This window comes from Hydra viridissima, unplaced genomic scaffold (assembly GCF_058129835.1).
Source record: "Hydra viridissima isolate aposymbiotic clone 2 unplaced genomic scaffold, HvirCarnegie_v1 scaffold_9, whole genome shotgun sequence".
Classification (NCBI taxonomy): domain Eukaryota; kingdom Metazoa; phylum Cnidaria; class Hydrozoa; order Anthoathecata; family Hydridae; genus Hydra; species Hydra viridissima.
Genome location: NW_028324308.1, coordinates 13,618,952 through 13,633,961, shown reverse-complemented (window position 1 = coordinate 13,633,961; position 15,010 = coordinate 13,618,952). Strand labels below are relative to the sequence as shown.

Below are 15,010 nucleotides of genomic sequence, written 5' to 3'. Positions count from 1 at the left end.
ACAAAAACTAACATGCTAGTGTTTTCTGGTTTTACATTATGTCTAAAATCAGTAACTGTCCTACCTCCTACTGAAAACATTTTTTCTGATGAAGCAGAAGTCACAGGTATAGCCAAGTAACTTCTAGCCAGACCAGCTAGCAAAGGTAACTCATTTTTATTTTGCTTCCACCATTCTAAAGCATCCACATCCCTTTCAGGTAAGGCCATAGTCTGATACTTTTCAAATTCAAGCATCAAGGGTGGCTTGAGCTTTGATTGGCTAGGCTGTGAAGTCCCAGGGCGATGCGCTGAAACCTGCCTCCTGTCTTTCAAAAACTCAAGGTCCACTGGATCCATAGTTTCGTCAAGATCTGATGTTTCTAGCGAAGTATGATCATCAACCAATGACTCGCAGAACTGGATTGTGGTTGGGTGATTGTCAACCAATTCCTTGATGGCGGCTTCCCTCCCTTCCTCACTGTTTGCAATATTTTTGAGTGTATATCCTCTATAATATGGGTGCAGAAGTGAACCCACATTATAGTATTTGACTCCAACGCCATAATTAGGTAAACCCTTCTCAAATTCTTTCATGAAGTTGTGTAGGCACTCTGCAACTTGAGGGTCACGCTCTTCAATGTCATTTATGGTTCTTTTGCAAAGCAAGTGGAGATTTAATATGTCTTTTTGAACTTTATGCATAGTCACTAGATTTTCAGAAGACCAGGAATCAGAGCATCGCTTATATTCTGCCAGAAATGGTAAAATGTTGTAAATACTAATAAACTCTAACTCATCTGGAATCAAACTTTGAAGATCTGGTTTGTTTAGAGTTTCTAGAGCAACCAGTAAACCAGCCTTCAATCTGAGGATTGACTTAAGCATCATAAAGTTAGAATTCCATCTTGTTACAATTGGCTGAATGATCTTGACTGGTTCTATATTTGCTTCCACGCACGCTTTCTTGATGTCCTGCCAGTCTAATGAACTTTGGTGGGTCCTTTGAGCAAGTCCTTTACATTTCTTAATTATACCATTGATTCCTTCTGATTTTTCTACAGCCTTTGTTAAACAAGTGTTGAGCAGATGATCGGCACAGGTTAGATGATCACTGATCTCTTTGCTTTCCGTGATTGCTTTCTTCATGTTGGCTGCAGCATCAGTAACACCCACTTTGTAAAGGTCTTCCCTCTGAAGACCAGGAAATTGAGAAATCATGTGGTCTATTCCTTGTGCAAGCAAAACCCCTGTATGTCTCCCAATAAAGTTTTGGTAATCCAAAGATAAGTTTTTGAGTTCAAAGTCTTTGGTAACATAATGCAATGTAAGGGAGACGAAGGGATCACCATTTCTTGCAGTCCATCCATCTGTAGTGAAAGCTGCCATTTCGCAATGTCTCTCTCAATTTGCATTTTTACATCACGTCTTAGATTGCGATAAATCATTGGTAGCTTGAATTTGGATAAGGTGGTTGGACTTTTTAGGTTGGCTTGTGGACAAAGATAATTCAGCAGCATTTTGAAGCCATCAGTTTCAATAACGTGAAACGGGAGGTTAGAGAGAACTAGTGAAAGGGTTAGGATGGTATCAAATTCCAACTGTTGAGCACTTTGTGAAGGCCACTTTATTGTTTCAGTAAAGTCGTCCATTTTTGTTTGGTGACTTGATGATGCATCATGTGGGAGGTTATCTTCTCTTTTGTTTTTATTAATAGGACCAAAATATCTTCTTTTGGTACTGGACTTATCAGCCTCTGCCTGAGCATTCCTCTTTTCTTGAAATTTCTTCTCTTTATTTTCGTTATCGACTTGCAGGATCTGAAATAAAATAGTGGAATTATATATGTTTAAAAGGATGCGAATTACAATGTTTCAGTAGTAGATAGTTCATAAAAAATAAATACATGAACCACAAGACACATTAGTGTTTTTTTAAAAATTCTAAATAATTTTTTTTTTATCATGTTGCATTTTACCATGGACATATAAGAAATGGACGTGCAACCTATTGTTTTTTTTGCGAACCATGCTCGTTGCGCATAGTTAGAAATCTTTTGTTTTAAGCAATAGAAATTAAATTATATTAAAGTCTGTCGGATTTAACGAAAATTTTTGGACTCGTCTAACCAGTCATTTCAACTTCCTCTCATTTATTAAAGATAACAGCAAAAGAACCAAGTTTTAAGCTTAATTTTATATAGATAGACATTCTTAATACCTTAAGAAATAACGCGGACAATGAAAAGAAATTGAGATCATTTGCTTGACTACCTTAGTACATGTATAACTTGAGATAAAATAAATAATACAAAAATCAAATTGTTTTGTAGCTACCTAGAGCACAATGGTTTCATGTCTAGGGAATTACTCCATCTATTATATTGCTGTAGACATCCAGTTTATGAATATTATAGAATTTTCTATTTTTATGTTTAACAACAGAAATATATACAGTAAAGGATAAATAACTTATACATAAAATGAATGTAAATACAATAAAGAAAAAAATAATTTGTCACAGTTTTAAAGAATTTAGCAAAGTCAATTTATGGCAAACCGCAAGAATAACTAAGTATTTAATATTAACATAATATGATTTACCAGCTATATATAAACTAATTTTTATTTGACAAAAACAAATGGGTTATTATGAGCTTATTATGACAATTGAAATAATATATGAAATATGAAAAGCGAAAACATGAAATATCTGACCGCATTTAGCAAGATAATTATAAATTTGAATAACTTTTTAAAAGGTTATGCTTTATCAAATGAATTATAAAAAAGCCTATAAGAAAATACACCTACTAAAAAAATAATGCATTAAGGAATATAAATTATGGAGCTTATAAAGTAGCCGAGGCAAAAAATGGCGACATGTCGGAAAAAATACTAAAAAAATACACAAAATTAAGGCTGGTGAATGAAGGACCAAGGAGTTGAATGAAACCAGATCTTAATAAAAAATTTAATTTAAGCTTTTTTATACTTCGCTATACTTTTTTTAGTCATTTTAAAATTATCCATACAGATCTATTTTATCATTGACAGATTTTGTTTACACGAAAAAAGTTCCCAAATTTACAAATATTTATCTTGAAAAAATGATGAAAATCTGTTCGTGCCGACAACTAATTTCCTTTACCTTGGTGTAATTTGTTTAGTAATTTGTCAACGCGTGAAGTAGTTACTTTATCCTGAAGTACAGTCTTATTAAACAAATGCTATAAAAGTTTAAACTAATACCACGTGATCAGAGGTTCTGTTTTTAAACTGTGGGCAGCCATTTTAATAGATTTTTTTGTTGACTGGTGAAAATTTAGAGTTAGGGCCTCTTTATATGGAAAGTTTACCGAGATCTCGACGTTGTCCTTATTTCAACTTAATTTGGCGACCATTCAAAAACCTCTGTTTTGAATTGCTCTCTCCTCTTGAATCTCAAACAAAAAAGGAATTGAATATTTAATAACTTTAATCCAGCTACAACCGAACTGACCTAAGTGTGGGGGGTTACGGCTGCAAGAAAGAGTGGGTTAGCTTCTCAGTTGGCATCCTTCATCCAACGAAGAGTTTACAAAAGTTAATTAATTTAACAGAAGTTCTGTTTTTAAACTGTGGGCAGCCATTTTAATAGATTTTTTTGTTGACTGGTGAAAATTTAGAGTTAGGGCCTCTTTATATGGAAAGTTTACCGAGATCTCGACGTTGTCCTTATTTCAACTTAATTTTTTAAGTACTTTTTCTTTTTTCTTTACTTTTTTTTTAATCAAGAAAAAAAAAAAATCTTTTTGCATTCAAAAGATCACGTTTTTAGAAGTTACTTTCTATAATCAAAAATTAACATTAGATTAGATACTAAGTATTTTTTCTTTCTTCTAATAAAAACATATTTTTTACCTTTTAATCTTTTTATACTGATCCTTCTCACAACTTTCGATTTTTTAAACGGTGTTTTTTAAAGTCAGTCAACTTCCTCCTTTGTCTTAATTTCTCCTTGTCACTGGAAATAAATGATTTCTTCTTTTTCTCTGAGTTTTTATATGTTTTGAATGGTCGCCATAATTTTAATAATTTTATTTTGCGTTAATATGAATAAACAAACTAGCCCGGATCGCTATCCGGGCCAGCTCGTTTATTCATATAAACGCAAAATTTTTCGAAGCCAGTTTTGGCCTCTCAAGAAGGCGGCGGATACAACGAACGGCTATATGAAAATTAAGAAACTAATGATAATCAAATTTTATATCTTAAGCTCAAATATTGATAAGTTTCAAATAAAAATCTATTTTTTTGTTTAGCATAAGATTTTTTTCATAAAAATAACGGAATATTACATAATTACATAAACTTCAAGTATAAATATTTTTTTATTTAACAAAACATATTCTTACAATAGCTTGTTGTATGTTAACTTTCTGCTTTTCGTTTTTTAGAATAAATATGAGCCCATAATTATGAAAGTGGTCTAAGTCATATTTCTTATTTCGAGATATTTAATGATTCGCATTTGAATAAATTAAAAATTCCGTATAACGTTGTAATTACAACTACTTTTTAAAGGTTCATTTTTGACGATATCGTAAAAATTACATTGAATATATTTAGTTTAAAATCATGTCGTGTGAAATAAGTGATAAATTCATTTTTTTTTTAATTTTGACTTAGACCACTTTCATAATTATGGGCACATATGATAAAATACAGATTCTCAGTAAAACTAAGTAGGAGTTTTAATTTTAGTTTGTTTCAATTTAGTTTGTTTAATAGTAGTGAAGAAAAAGTATTTGTTTACTTGTGCAGAAATCTCAAATTTAAAATAATTAGCATTTGCAATATAACTTATGTACCTTTTAGTTCTTAACTACCCAATGCTTGTGCTAGAAGCAGGGGCCTGTACAGGAATTTTTTTGGATAAGTCGCAATTTTAACCCCTTCCCAAAAATGTTAAATTTTAGCATCCCCCCCCCCCTTCCTCATTGAGAAACGCATATATGAGGTAAGACGGCTTAGTGTATGTACAAACGTAAGTCCGAATTTAATTTTTAGTGTTTAAAACCCTTACTTTCTTTTTATATTGTTCAAAATGCAAGTAATTAAAAAGATACACAGCTTTGTATAAAACAATTGGGGATGTCCATTGATATATTTTAATATATGCTTGTTGTTAACTGTAGTCTTCTCCTCCTGATAAATATCAAAAGAATTTGACTAAAACTTTACTAAGGGTGTAATTGAAATGGAAGTCCGGAATTTGTTCTCTAAGAAATAATAACTTTTATTTTTTTTAAATTAACAAAAGAAAATATTTAAAAAATGAAGTACTTTATAACTTAATAAAAAAGGTATGTCCATTAAAGTTTTTTATTAATTTGTTTAAGTCAAAAATTAAAACAACCTCCGTTTAATATATAAATCATTTTTTAATAAACTTTAGACCGTTCTCGATTTGAAAAGCGCTATAATAAAATACCAAATCGTAAATCTAACTGTTATCCCGGATTAATAACTTCTTACCATCCGTTCGAACAATTAACCTTGTATAGTTTGCTTAATTATTGCTTAAGTTTGCTATAATTATTCGCTCTAAATATTTTCTCTTACTTGTTAACAAGTTTTCAAATTGCATTTTACTTTTTCCCTCTTGATAATCTGAAAGTTAAGAAACTCTTAAGAAACTTTTAATACTAGAGTTCTAAAAAAGTGCCCTTAAAATAAAAAACTTTCTAGTACTAGCCCCATTTGCTTGATTTCTTACAAAAAAAAAACAACGTGTATTATTGCAACAAAGAGAAGAATAGGCTTGTGAGCCCACGCTTGAGAAAAAGTTTGTGCTGTTTACAGTGAAGGAACTTTATCAAAATCTGCTGTGCGGAAATGATTTGCTCGGATAATTTTAATGAAAGTAAAAAAGCTGAATGAAGTCTTGAAAAGTCCGACAAGATAGGCATATCAGCAGTGTCAATATTGGATCTATGCGCTGACCACAAAACCATTTTAAACCATTTACAGAAAGCTAGGTACATAAAGAAGTTTATTGTACGGATTCCTCATGAGTTGAGCGTAAAAAACATCCGCTGAAACGTAATGAAATCGAGCCATTTCTGAAACGTGTCATAACCGGTGATGAAAAATGGAATTGAATAAGAGGAACGGTGTTGCATTCTCTCATGAAAACGCCCGAACATATACTTCTTTGATGACCCGTCAAAAATTACAAGAACTTTGATGGTAAATTTTGTTGCACCAACCGTAAAATCCAGACATAGTGCCCTGTGACCTGATGACCTAATCCAATCTCTGCAGAATTCTTTCAATGGAATAGGTTTAGTTTTTCAACCAGAAACCATAGAAGTTCTTCTCCGATGGCATCATGGCTTTACTCCAAAAAACGTTGTCAATAGCAATGGAGCATAATTGGTTAAAATAAATTCATTTTCAAACAATAACAGAACTAATTGAAGTTTACAAAAAAAAAATAACACATTTTGTTCCCAGACCCCAATATGATAATTATCCCAGTTATATATCAGCATTAAAAAAAATTTTACAAATATTTTCGGCTGTGATTGTGGCTATATTTATATTAGTATTTGTAATTAATATTCACCTATTATTTAGAACAAACTTAATTTTTTACTTAATTTAAAAAAATTATTTTCTTTGAAGGATCACAATTTTATCTACCGCCATATTGGTTGTAGCACTGATTTTGAGGACCCTTTATTTATTATAAAAACCAATTGGAAAGCTTGAGTTACTCAAAGCTATTTTATCATTGAATTTACATAGGAGGGTCCTCAAAACATTTGTCGCATAAATAAGCATGATCATATAAAAAAAAAGTTGCTAAAAAAGTCAATCTGCTTGTTTGAAATATAAAATTAATTTTATGATTAAAAGTTCAAACGAAGTTAAATTTGCAAGAAAGAGACTTGATGATAGTCCATTCTGCATGACAATTTTTTTGGTAATTATGCAAATGTCACTTTTGCGTATGACTTGAACAAGCCCTACAACAGAAAAACCCATTGTAAATAATTGGAAAGTTTAAGAGATACATTACGTACGTTCGTCAATCTAAAAACCTAAAACGACTGAAAGCTAAATCATTGTAGCTACGGATGAGATTACTGAATGTCATCATAAAAAACGGAATCCGAGCCAACCCGCTAGAAAAATCAAGTTTTTATTTTTGCTCTTATCGGGATCCGATATCCTTTCGGGTAAAAAAAAAATTGCGTGATGTCTTGTTGGCAAGTATCTCACTAAGAGTCTGTATCTGACAAAAAATGAAAGAATATCAGTTACTATCCCACCCCAAGCATCAACTCTGTGACCTCTTATTTTGCTACTTCATTGTCAAGAGCTCTTTGTCATTAAATGATGGAGATCAGCAGAACATTTAAATATAAACTTTTCCTACAAGTAGAAAAAATTTATGTCATGTTTTCATGTATTCGTTAAAATTACCCGCACTTAACAACTTTTTTAAGGCGCGGGTATTTTTGACAGATCCTTTAGATAAAAAAAATCTGCAACCAACAATCAAATGTAAGTTTTTCATTTGTTATGGACGAGTGTGGAAAGTTCTTCTTCAACTCATGAAGAATACTGGTTGTAGCTAATTGTTGCGAACAATGAAATGTATTCACCAAGTTCAGATTTGAGAGTCTGATTTGAAGTCTGTCATGGCAGAAAAGCTGAAAACGAGCTTAAGAAGAAGGTATATGGTTTGACCATAAATCACAGAGGCAGGATATTCTGTTCCGATGACAAATATCTTTCACAGACCGGGCACTACGCTGTTGCCTTGGAACCGTCTGAAAGCAAGAAATTGATGCTCAAATGTTTTTCATTTGAAAAACGATGCTTTAGTAGGAAAATTGCAGTCTGGTTGAAAGATAAAATGGAACAACTAGAAAATGACATTTCTGCATTGAAGAACTTCTAGCTGTTCTTCGTCACCCACAATGGCCAAAATGATGCTTCTGGAGTTTTGGATAAAGTTCGCAATCGGCAAACTGAAGAATCAAACGATTTGTGTAGTCAAATAACTTTTAGTAAAGCTAACAATTAAATCTCATGCACAAAATTGCCTTTAACTGAACCAAATGTCGTTTAGATGTCATAACAGAAAGTGGCACATAAGGTCATAACAGAAAGTGGCACATAAGGTTATAACAGAAAGTGGTACATAAGGTCATAACAGAAAGTGGCACATAAGGTCATAACAGAAAGTGGCACATAAGGTCATAACAGAAAGTGGCACATAAGGTCATAACAGAAAGTGGCACATAAGGTCATAACAGAAAGTGGCACATAAGGTCATAACCCACTTTTTAGGGTCATCCCATGTCAAATCAGCAGGTTAATGTCACTCCATGTGTCGGATTTTGCTAATTTTTATACATATTGTTTTAGAGCACCTTAAATACATGTAAATGGAATAGTAAAGGCATAGGTTTTGGAGTATTTTGACGGTCAAAGTAATGTCACCTTGATAACTTTTTTGAGGCCTGTTTACAACTATATAGGTAAAAATAAAGGTATCAAACATCACTATTAAAGCAAATTTTTTCGTCTTTTCTAAATACAACCTTTTACAGTATCGGACAAAACATGGTGGACAAACTCAAATTTAGAACAAAAGTTGATCAAATTCTAAAAAGAACTAGTAAAACAATTGTACATATTAATTTTTAAATAGTTCATTATGTTCTTAACAAAATTTAAAACGTTTGAATCATACTAAGAATCACAAAAAAAATTTATAACACATTTTTCTCAACAAACTACATTTTTCCTTGGACAAAACAAGGTGGACAAATCAAAACGAAGCTTTTTTTTATAAGATTTCATTGTCTTTATTCAATTTACCGCATTCTTTTGTTTTCACTTTTATCATAACATTACTCTAAAATAATAAAATAGGTTTTGGAACGTCTGGCCAATTATTTTTTCAATTAAACTAATAATAGATTTAACTCGTGATATATGGGGTAAATTGCAACTTAAAATGGCTTACGACAAATTAGGAAGTGCTTTACGTGAACATATTGTTAAAGATTTTAAATGCGGAAAACGTCAAGCTCAAATTTGTAGAAAATATAATATAGCTAAATCGACTGTAAGCAAAACTGTCAAATCATTTGAATCTCGTGACTGCTATAAAACAAACCATCGGGGCGGACGTCCAAGAAAAACATCACAAAGACTAGATCGAATAATTGTTAAAGAGCTTAAAAAAGATCCATTTTTGTCATCCACAAAATTAACCGAAAATCTTGAACTACAAATCTCTGTAATCGCACTGTGCGACAAAGAGCTAACGAAGCAAAATTATTTTCTCGAATGCCTGCCAAGAAACCGCTAACTTCCTTTAAAAATAGAAAGCTAAGACTTGCGTTTGCCAAAGCACACCAAAATTGGACTGTAGACTAGTGGAAAAACATACTTTTTAGTGATGAATCAAAATATAACCTTTTTGGAAGCGAAGGCAAGAAGCGAGTCTGGAGACCAAAGAACACCAGATTCAATACTAAATATACCAAGAAGAGTGTTAAGCATGGAACGTCTGCTATGAGATGTTTCTCAGCACTAGGAACTGGTCCTATTCACAAAATTAATGGAATTATGGACCGCTTTGTTTACAAAGATATAATGGAAGATGGTATGTTACCACATGCTGAATGGGAGATGCCCCTAAAGTGATTTTTCAACAGGACAATGATCCCAAACATACCTCAAAAATTGTAAAACAATGGTTCAAGGACAAGAATATCACCAAAATGGAGTGGCCTGCACAAAGCCCTGACTTGAATCCCATAGAAAATATGTGGGAAAAAATTGACAATAAGATTGAGCGTGCAAATGTGAAGACCAGTGAGGAATTATTTGAACAAATCGAGAAGGCCTGGCGAGAGGTTGATATGAGAATTGTTGACTCATTAATTGCGTCTTTGCCTCGAAGAATGAATGCAGTAATTAAAAGTAAAGGAGGTCCTACCAAATATTAAGTTAACTTTTGAAGTTTTTTGAAAAATAATAAGTTAATTTTTGTATTTTTTTGAATTTTCAGTCGATTTTTTGAATGTCCACCTTGTTTTGTCCAAAGAAAAATGTAGTTTGTTAGGGAAAACATGTTTTAAAACTTTTTTAGCGATTTTTAGTATGATTCAAAAGTTTTAAGTTTTGTTAACAACATAATAAACTAAATAAAAAATAATATGTTCAATTGTTTTACTAGTTTTTTTTAGTTTTTGATCAACTTTTGTTCTAAATTTGAGTTTGTCCACCATGTTTTGTCCGATACTGTAGGTTTTGGAACGTCTGGCCAATTATTTTTTCAATTAAACTAATAATAGATTTAACTCGTGATATATGGGGTAAATTGCAACTTAAAATGGCTTACGACAAATTAGGAAGTGCTTTACGTGAACATATTGTTAAAGATTTTAAATGCGGAAAACGTCAAGCTCAAATTTGTAGAAAATATAATATAGCTAAATCGACTGTAAGCAAAACTGTCAAATCATTTGAATCTCGTGACTGCTATAAAACAAACCATCGGGGCGGACGTCCAAGAAAAACATCACAAAGACTAGATCGAATAATTGTTAAAGAGCTTAAAAAAGATCCATTTTTGTCATCCACAAAATTAACCGAAAATCTTGAACTACAAATCTCTGTAATCGCACTGTGCGACAAAGAGCTAACGAAGCAAAATTATTTTCTCGAATGCCTGCCAAGAAACCGCTAACTTCCTTTAAAAATAGAAAGCTAAGACTTGCGTTTGCCAAAGCACACCAAAATTGGACTGTAGACTAGTGGAAAAACATACTTTTTAGTGATGAATCAAAATATAACCTTTTTGGAAGCGAAGGCAAGAAGCGAGTCTGGAGACCAAAGAACACCAGATTCAATACTAAATATACCAAGAAGAGTGTTAAGCATGGAACGTCTGCTATGAGATGTTTCTCAGCACTAGGAACTGGTCCTATTCACAAAATTAATGGAATTATGGACCGCTTTGTTTACAAAGATATAATGGAAGATGGTATGTTACCACATGCTGAATGGGAGATGCCCCTAAAGTGATTTTTCAACAGGACAATGATCCCAAACATACCTCAAAAATTGTAAAACAATGGTTCAAGGACAAGAATATCACCAAAATGGAGTGGCCTGCACAAAGCCCTGACTTGAATCCCATAGAAAATATGTGGGAAAAAATTGACAATAAGATTGAGCGTGCAAATGTGAAGACCAGTGAGGAATTATTTGAACAAATCGAGAAGGCCTGGCGAGAGGTTGATATGAGAATTGTTGACTCATTAATTGCGTCTTTGCCTCGAAGAATGAATGCAGTAATTAAAAGTAAAGGAGGTCCTACCAAATATTAAGTTAACTTTTGAAGTTTTTTGAAAAATAATAAGTTAATTTTTGTATTTTTTTGAATTTTCAGTCGATTTTTTGAATGTCCACCTTGTTTTGTCCAAAGAAAAATGTAGTTTGTTAGGGAAAACATGTTTTAAAACTTTTTTAGCGATTTTTAGTATGATTCAAAAGTTTTAAGTTTTGTTAACAACATAATAAACTAAATAAAAAATAATATGTTCAATTGTTTTACTAGTTTTTTTTAGTTTTTGATCAACTTTTGTTCTAAATTTGAGTTTGTCCACCATGTTTTGTCCGATACTGTATTTTATTATTTTAGAGTAATGTTATGATAAAAGTGAAAACAAAAGAATGCGGTAAATTGAATAAAGACAATGAAATCTTATAAAAAAAAGCTTCGTTTTGATTTGTCCACCTTGTTTTGTCCAAGGAAAAATGTAGTTTGTTGAGAAAAATGTGTTATAAATTTTTTTTGTGATTCTTAGTATGATTCAAACGTTTTAAATTTTGTTAAGAACATAATGAACTATTTAAAAATTAATATGTACAATTGTTTTACTAGTTCTTTTTAGAATTTGATCAACTTTTGTTCTAAATTTGAGTTTGTCCACCATGTTTTGTCCGATACTGTAATTAACTTTTATTTTTAATTTTCAATGACCAGAGCACGTTTCTTTTGATCCTGTGTATATTATTGATCATAATGAGGGCCCCTTAAGAAAACTTCCCCGTGGCCCAAAATTTCTTTCAGCTGCTATGAACATCAGTTAAGTAATTTGTTTTCAACAAGGTGGAATTATCGACTCAATAAGTTGCAATCAGTAACAACAAATATTGAAGAGATAACAACTTTGTCAGCAAGAGAATAAGATTAAAAACTTCAAAGAAAATTAATTGATTTGAAAGAGACTTTATTGAAAGATGTTATTGGGGTGTTAAAACTATTTGATACTGCTACTAAACATCTTTCAACTGACATTTTTTAATAAATGAAATGCATAAGATTGAAACTCTTTTGGATTCAAAATTTAAAAGAATTATAACTAAAATAATGGCAGAAGAAGAAGTTAAAGAAGCACTAAAGAGTTTAAAAAGCATGATAGATGATATGCCTCTAGTTAGACCAACCTCCTTAGACTCGAATCAAAATATACCTCTTGAGGCAGCTGAAAAAAAGAGGAAAATACATAAAGACAACTCAAGTGATTTTTTTATGAGTTTGTTTAAAAAAAAGAAGCTGCCATCAATGAAGTTGACTGCCACTGGAACAGCACAGATTTTGATGATAACATTTCTTCATATTGGAATTTGAACATATTTCTTCATTTCTTTATAACATTTCTTCATATTGTGTAATAGGACTCTATCCGAATTTGTCATAGGTAGCACAATCAGTGTTGTCACTTCCAGCAACAAGCACATCATCAGAACGATCATTTTCAATTGCTAGAAGAACACTAGAGGATAGAAGAACACAACTTCTTCTAGATTGTGTCGACTCTTATTTCTGAGTCGTTTGAATAAAGAATTGAGGTGTATGTGTTGATCTTTTTCAACCATGTACAGTTCTAGAATTGTACAATTAATCGGGATGAGGTGGGGTCAAACCTGATGGGATTTAGTGGGGATGAGGATAGTTTCTATCTCCTTGTCACTCTCTATAAGAAATGAGACCACTTATTTTCTAAATAAACCATTCGTGAAACAAAAGACTGAAGGAGGTTTTACTTGGCAAGCGGCAATTAATCTGGCGAATAACTAAGGGACGACGCATCGTATCGTACATCGTTAAATATGGTCGATACATCGTATTCAATCCATCATTAAAAATGCATCGAAAAACCTTCATCGTTAAACAATTCATCGAAAGACTGCATTATTAAACAATGCATCTGAAGAATAAAAATAAAATATATACAGCTAGATTCAAATCTAAAATTTTACTTGGTGATAAATATTTGCTATTGTGCTACAATAATGGCAAAGAAAATTTCAAATTTTTTTTTGGAAAATTAAATTAAACTGTAAAAGACACATCATTCATTTTCTTGGTCTGTCTTAAGCTATCTTTTATATAAACAAGTTTTTCAACTTTGGATACTGAGAGATTTGTTCTCCAATTACCACAGATATTTCCAGCTGTGGAACTGGACACTCGTTCAGAGCTGGTGTAAGCTGCTGAAATTACCAATGTTCTCCTGGCGAAGCGGGCAAGTTTGGGATACTTAACTGATTGCTTCTTCCATTAACAAACTATATTCTTATTATCGGTAATCGTGAGGCTTGTCTTCATTTAATGTTTTATCAAATGCTGCCTTAATTGGACTGTATAAATCCGAAATTTTTAAGTACGAGAAACTTTTGTCCTTGAAGAAATTGGCTCATACTTTCGTTTAGTACATACTTTGACAAAGTGTTTAAAGTCATCGTTGTCAACTACATCAAAAGGCAACATGGCACTTGCTATCCACTGAATCATTGCAGCGACAATTTCATTCGTCGTCCAAGACCATTAACTTTTGGTGAATATTCAGTTTGTTGGTTTTTTTTTTGCCGGACATTTGCTCTTTTCTGGACCTCTTTCTGGCTGGAGTTGTGACAGTGGCTGCTCTTGATGGTCCAGCACTAGAAGAGAGTCCAACTTTAAAGTCATTATCAGAGTCGGAGTTTGCATCGACAGTTGCAACTGTTGATCTTGCTTTCGCTCTTGTCTCCCTTGCTTCTAGTGTTTCAAAGCTGGTCTTATGCTTTGTCCTAATATAGCCTCTCATCCCTGTTGTTCTCCTACTAGGCACCTTGCAATCTTCAACATACTCAATGCAGCTAGTCTTGTTTTCATTAATCATGGTGAAGTTATCCCAAATTAAGGAAACTTTGTGGAAGGGAAAAAAAAATTTAATTTAACTTTATCGTACATCGTTCATCATGCATCTAACATTCTATCTATATATCAATCAATAAGTCTATCTATACATTTATATATATCAACCTATCTATATACCTATCCACCTGACTGTAGATATAAATATTCATTTATATAAGTATTTAATCGTACATCATCGTACATCGAAAAGAAATATTTTAAATAAAAAAGCCGATCTTGTTGATTGTAGATTGCAAGTAGAAGATTGTTGTAGAAAATGTTCACTGATATGGATTCAAAATTTGAATGATTTAAAAATTTTAGATAAGCAATATTTATGTGTCTTGTTAATAAGTCATTTAATTGAACGATTTACGATTGACAATTTATTAAACGATCTTTATAATTGAACGATTTACGATTGACAATTTATTAAACGATCTTTATAATTGAATGATTTACGATTCATTTTATTTGTTAGTTACTTTTTCTCATAATCGGAAATCGAAAAAACAACTTATGTAATTTTATACCATTTTATAAATTTTTATATAACACATTGCAAATCGTTCAAATACATTTTTGTTCGATTAACGGTGTTCGATGCATCGAACAAACTAATTGGGTTTGATGCATTGAACACGATGAGTTGTTCAACGCATCGAGCACGAAAGATCGACTCATCGTTAAACGATACATCGTCGCCCCCTACGAATAACCAATTTTTTTAGATCTTTTAATTCTTACAGATAAAATAGGCAAGGGGG

General features: G+C 32.1%; 2 protein-coding genes across 2 annotated transcripts; both read left to right on the top strand.

The window, feature by feature from the left end:
- Window positions 1-8,999: 8,999 nt before the first annotated feature.
- On the top strand, window positions 9,000-9,694 carry LOC149884158 (uncharacterized). Its single transcript, XM_090098708.1, has 2 exons — window positions 9,000-9,295; window positions 9,445-9,694. The coding sequence occupies exons 1-2, from the start codon at window positions 9,000-9,002 to the stop codon at window positions 9,692-9,694; spliced, it is 546 nt and encodes a 181-aa protein (XP_089954834.1).
- A 691-nt stretch (window positions 9,695-10,385) lies between these two features.
- LOC149884157 (uncharacterized) lies at window positions 10,386-11,080 on the top strand. The gene is made up of 2 exons (XM_090098707.1): window positions 10,386-10,681; window positions 10,831-11,080. The coding sequence occupies exons 1-2, from the start codon at window positions 10,386-10,388 to the stop codon at window positions 11,078-11,080; spliced, it is 546 nt and encodes a 181-aa protein (XP_089954833.1).
- The last annotated feature ends 3,930 nt before the right edge of the window (window positions 11,081-15,010 follow it).